The sequence below is a fragment of the Alnus glutinosa genome, chromosome 6, assembly GCF_958979055.1.
Source record: "Alnus glutinosa chromosome 6, dhAlnGlut1.1, whole genome shotgun sequence".
Taxonomy (NCBI): domain Eukaryota; kingdom Viridiplantae; phylum Streptophyta; class Magnoliopsida; order Fagales; family Betulaceae; genus Alnus; species Alnus glutinosa.
In genome coordinates, this window is record NC_084891.1 from 6222043 (window position 1) to 6227553 (window position 5511).

General features: G+C 38.3%; 1 protein-coding gene across 1 annotated transcript; it reads right to left on the reverse strand.

Annotated features, from left to right (window-relative positions):
* Window positions 1-2092: 2092 nt before the first annotated feature.
* LOC133871260 (molybdate transporter 1-like) lies at window positions 2093-3717 on the reverse strand. Its single transcript, XM_062308662.1, has one exon. The coding sequence runs from the start codon at window positions 3650-3652 to the stop codon at window positions 2288-2290; it is 1365 nt and encodes a 454-aa protein (XP_062164646.1). The 5' UTR covers window positions 3653-3717; the 3' UTR covers window positions 2093-2287.
* Between the last annotated feature and the right edge of the window lie 1794 nt (window positions 3718-5511).

Genomic DNA, 5511 nt, shown 5'->3' on the forward strand with positions numbered 1-5511 from the left:
AAGGGTATCACTAAGAGTTTTCAGTTTATGAAAATAGTCGGTGACAGATGAATTTCCTTTCTTTAAGGTAGCTAGCTGGAAATGCACCTGCATGATGCGTGCATGAGCTTGGGAAGCAAACATCTTCTCCAATGATTCCCATAGTGCACGAGAAGTGGTGCAGCCAACAACATGGAATACATAAGAATCGGATAATGTTGAGACCAGAACACTGATGATAAGCTGGTCTTTTTGATACCAAGAGAGGTAATCTGGGTTGGCAATCATAGCAGGAGAGCCAGAAGTAGTAGTGGGATTGACAATCAATTGAGCAGGAGTAGGAATCGTGCCATCAATGAAGCCATAAACATCTTGACCGTGGAGATACGCCAGAAGATGAAACTGCCAGGCCATATAGTTGTCCTTGGCTAGCTTGATTGAGGGAGAATGATTTATGTGCGGAATATTGAAGATCGGAGCGGGTTGAGCAGAGGTGGAATCAGCGGTAACACTAGATTCGGCCATTGAATAATGAAGGAGAAAAAGAAAGAAAGAAAGAGGATAGACGTTTAGTCTTTTAGTAGCTCTGATACCATAAAAGATTTATCTGAATTGTATTTCAACCGTGATTTACACTGGTTGCTAGCACTTGTATATATAGAGAACCTGATTACAAAAGTTTGAGATAGAGAAGGTTTCTATCTAGGAGAGTTTACATAGAAATAGGATTACACTAAAGGATAGGTTTAATTTTAAACCTATTATGATCTAAACAAATATAACCGGTTAGAGTTCTAGTCTAAGTCTAACCGGTTTGTTTACAATTCAAACTTTAGAAGTTATCTCTTATCTTTGGTTGAAGATAAGAGACCTTTAGCGCTCGGACTCTTTGACAAGAGTCCGAGTGCTTTAACACGTGATGGGATTTTTGTGGTGATAAAGCAGGGAAGATTTTTCACTCTTTCGATTACTTTATTTGTTGAGAGTTTCCCATTGGGGTAGCAAATGGTCAAACATAATGTAACTGGCCAGAATATATGGTTGCTGAGGAGGATACTTGATTTACAGGTGTCATCTTTAATGAGGCAAAACTCAGAAAGAGAGATTGCCATTTACTTTGAAGTGCTTCAAGGACTATCCCTTTTTCTTCCTCCAAAAGGCATGATAGGAGCTTTAAATTAAAGAATGTGGTGCGTAGATTGAATCTGGCTTAAGGAACAATCCAGGGGAGATCTATGACACCCAAATGAATTGGTCTTTGTTATCTTAACAAGTCACTTGCATTTGCCTTACCCCCTTTGGTGGCTTTTTTTTTTTTTTTTTTCTTTTAATTAATTAATTTATTTTTCCCTTTTACTAGTTGCCAGTACTCTTAAGGCTGGACAGATCAAGCAACCAATAAAATCATGAATGTAATAAAGGCCCATCTTTATGAGTAATTCTAGAAGTTACTTTTGTATCCCTCCAAAAATGATATGACTTTTAAAATCACCAATTGATCAAAATTTAATAGTGATCAATTACAAGCTCAATAATAATTTTAAAAGCCACGTCATTCTTGGAGTGACACAAGAGCGACTTTTAACATTATTCCATCTCTACTGGATGGGGATCCCTTAGAATTTTCTGGTCGAATTTCATAAAATTTGGACTAGAAATGAGAAGGGGGGGGGGGGTGGTCCCGGTGGAATTCCGTGCCCAAATTCTACAAAATTCAGACAGGAAATTTTAGGGTGTCAGCATCCATCTCTACTTCAAATCACTATAACAAAATCAAGAAGATATATGATGAAGCATTGGGTTCTCATTTAAATTTGTCTGTCGTTATTCACATTCTTTACGTTTCTTTATTTGGTGAGACCAACAATCTTACTTCAAGGGAATGAAACAAATTAATAGGAAAACTCGGTTGAATTCTTTAGTTAATTTGAAGTGCTTTGAGTAGCCTGATAAAGGAGAATGAGTAAGCTGGCCAGCAGAAAAGAAAAGAGAGAAAACACCTTTGCACGAGTCTTTCTTTCTATTTAAAAAACATCAAAAACACTTTTCAAACCAAACACTAAAACACTTACTAAAAACTTTATCAAACACCGTAGATCTTCACTCTCCGGCATGGGACGGAATATGGTTGCTTTTTATTGATCATAGCAGGTGGGGACTAAAATGTAGGCTTGCAGGACAAAGCAAGCAGCAACTCATGGACTCATCTGAAAAGCAGTTTCAGCCATTTACAAGAGCAATTAATAAACAAGGATCCTTTTTGCTTGAGCGGTTACAAGATTACAAACCATGTTAAAAGCTTGGCTAATTAATGATCTTTACTTAGAATATTTCTTAACCTTAGAAGCAAATGAGCAACAATCCCACACACAAACCCAAGCGCAGCACTTGATCCCACTAGGGAAACCGCTGTGCAAAGAAGCATCACAAAGGATTCCTCCTTTGTATTCATGTCCCTTGAAGCCATGGCAAGCTCAATTCCAGCGAACAAGAGCAGAACCCCAAGAACCCCAACAGGAAATTGGCTCAAAATCTTCACCAAAGAGCTCCCTAATACCAAACCCAAGACCAATTTGGCTGCACCAAGAAGGGCCACGCACCCGCCACTCCTCCCACCAAACTTGTACTGCCCGGCTAGCCCGCCGGCTCCGTGGCAGCTCGGCATGGCCCCAAACCAACACCCTACCACGTTCATTAACCCGACGGTCACCGACAGCGATGTCGCCGAGAACTCCCTTCCCGGAAAAAGATCGGACGACAGCTTGCAGACGGCGAACACAGAATTCAACATTGACAAGGGGAGTTGAGGAATCGTACCCTTTATGAACCCTTCCTTCCATGCATGCTTTGATATCTTTACTACTTGAATAGAGGACGGTCCAAATCTAATGTCTTCCACCACTCTAGGCCTTCTTATAAAAGCGAAAACCACACCCAACAAAAACACCATGAAAGCTGAAGGAAGTGAGAAGATTATTTTTCTGACTCTTCTTCTCTTCCTCATCCCATGTCTTTGATCCTCATCATCACCTAAAACACCACCAATCTCTCTTTCATCGTCCTCTTTCTCCTGACCTGCGCCATTAACAATAACAATAAAACAAGCACAAACAATAGCCAAGACCAGCCCATCCAAGCCAAGCCAGGGCCTATTATGTCCAGCCTTGGACTTAGAAAAATCCTGAACTTTTCTAATGTATTTGACGGCTGTCAGTGAAAATGACAAGCCTTGTGCCAGCTGAACTCCCCTGACAACAGATAGAGGAATTATCTTATACACTAGCTGCATCAACCCCGTGACACCCAAAACAATTAAAATCCCTCCGGTCAATATTCCGGCAGCCATGATTTCCGGGACATCAAAATCAGACCCAGATATTGCTGCGGCTGCAATGGCCTTCATGGGCTGGACAGGCATAGGGACGCCGTATATGGCACCGGTGAGAATGTTGTAGATTCCCGTGAATATCAACGTTGTGCCCAGGTTAAGGTCATTTGCTAGAGTCAAGGCCAAAACTATTGGTATAAACGTGCCCAAGTCCCCCATTGCACCGTTCAACTCGGCCCATTTCGATCGGAAAACCAGATTGGTTTTCACTTTGGCTATGATGTTGGCCTGAAACTTGCCGGATGAGGGTTTGTGGGGATCTTTTTGGGGTTGTTGGGAGTCCATGGAAATGCTCAAGGAGAGAAATGTGAATGCAAATGTGCAAAGTGAGGCTTACTTATAAAAGGATAAGGTAGATATCTAGGTTGGTAGAGCATGTTTCTTTTAAGAAAAATGTTATTTAGTAGGCTGATATACATTTTTTCTACAATAAAAACAACTTGACAATAAAAATTAATTTTAATTTTAATTTTAATTTTTTTATTTACATGCTCTTGTTAATTCAAATGATAATTTTCATTACCCCAAAACAATTGTTGTACACTTTCTTGCCAAACTTTATTTATGTGATATTTTATTTTTTCATTTATTTTTTTTCGAACGATGAAACCAATGTAGAAGAAAATGCTAGGTCATTTTATTTCATGTAAATAAAATTTGACAAAAATTATGTTAAGAATTATACCGTAATTATTTCACGTCATTTCATTTATTTGATAATCATAATATATCAATTTATTAAATAGTATTATCCTTTTCGTTAGTGAAATGATATGAGATGACGTTGCTGGTTGAACTCTGTGCCCCAACTTGTGGGGTTGTGGCCATAGCCCATAGGTGCCTATCTGATGTTTACTGTGATTTCATCACCTGGGGCTCGTCTTGAATGCTACGTCACGGTCGAATCTGAACGGAGGTGGATAGATCATCACGGAAATTGATGGAACAAGATTGGTGCATGGCATATGGCATTTGATAGCGTTCCATTGTTTCAAATTTTTTTCTTTTTCTTTTTCCGTGAGAATGGAGAAAGAGTACGTTGGACTTTATCGACAGTGACTTTACTACCAAACAAAATGCTGTTTTCACAAATTTTACATGAAGCCCTGTTTAGTAATTCCCTCCTTTTCCCTTTGTGAGAATTTTTTTGTTGTGTGAAAATAAAAAGTGATTGATGTGATATAAAGTAGAAAGAATTTATATAAAAAAGTGAAAAAATTTTGTATTGTAGTGGATTTTTTTAATTAAATAATAAAAAAAAATTATTGATGTGATATAAAAAGTAAAAAAAAAAAGAATGTTTTGAATTTGATGTTTTTTGAGAAAGGTAAAAGTAAGGGGAGAGAAGAGAAGGGAAAAGGAAGGGAGTTAGTAAACGGGGCCTTCCAAATAAGAATTTATGAAATCGATTTCCACCATTAAACTTTTTAAAAGTTAATTTGACACGACTGCTTGGCTTACACGAAATTGGTGATGGACTCGTGGGAGTAGGCATTATTGGGGAAAAGTAGTGAAGCCTTTGACCATTAGCAGTGGCTTTATTACAGATTAGACTATGGGCGGCAGCTCTAAAACCCTTGTCTATCGACACTGATCATTCTCCCCCCACTTCCCCCACCAAAAGGATCTCTCCATTTCATTTGACTTCCACACTTTCCCTTCTTCATTATTAAATATATACTTTTTATGATCAGAATTTAAAGTCACTAATGATATATATTCTTATACACAACATCAGTATTCGATCGTAGGTTATCCATAAGCATTAGTTCTCCCCATGACCTACCTTTGATCGCTAACATTATACATTATGCTACATTAAGTTAAATTTGTTAAAAGACGTGTCCACATTAATATTATATACAAAATTATATGCATAAACTTTAAATCTTATTTCACCCCATACTAATATTTATTTGAAGGAAACTAATTTATAAGAGAACAACTTTCAAGCTTTGCCCGTGTCTCTTCTGTTCTGCATAATGGCTCCCAGCATTGACCCCTTGCTAGATCAGATGATCTGGTTGCTATTCAAGCAAGGCTTCCAGATATTAAAGTTGGAGAAGTGGATGTGGTTGTGTGGAGGTCCAATAGTGGTGTATACGCTTGTGGAGAAACTTGGCATTTCCTTAGAGCTAAGTTTC

Bases quoted from the DNA above. Each gene is read 5' to 3' on its own strand.
- LOC133871260 (XM_062308662.1), bottom strand. From the start codon at position 3,652: ATGGACTCCCAACAACCCCAAAAAGATCCCCACAAACCCTCATCCGGC.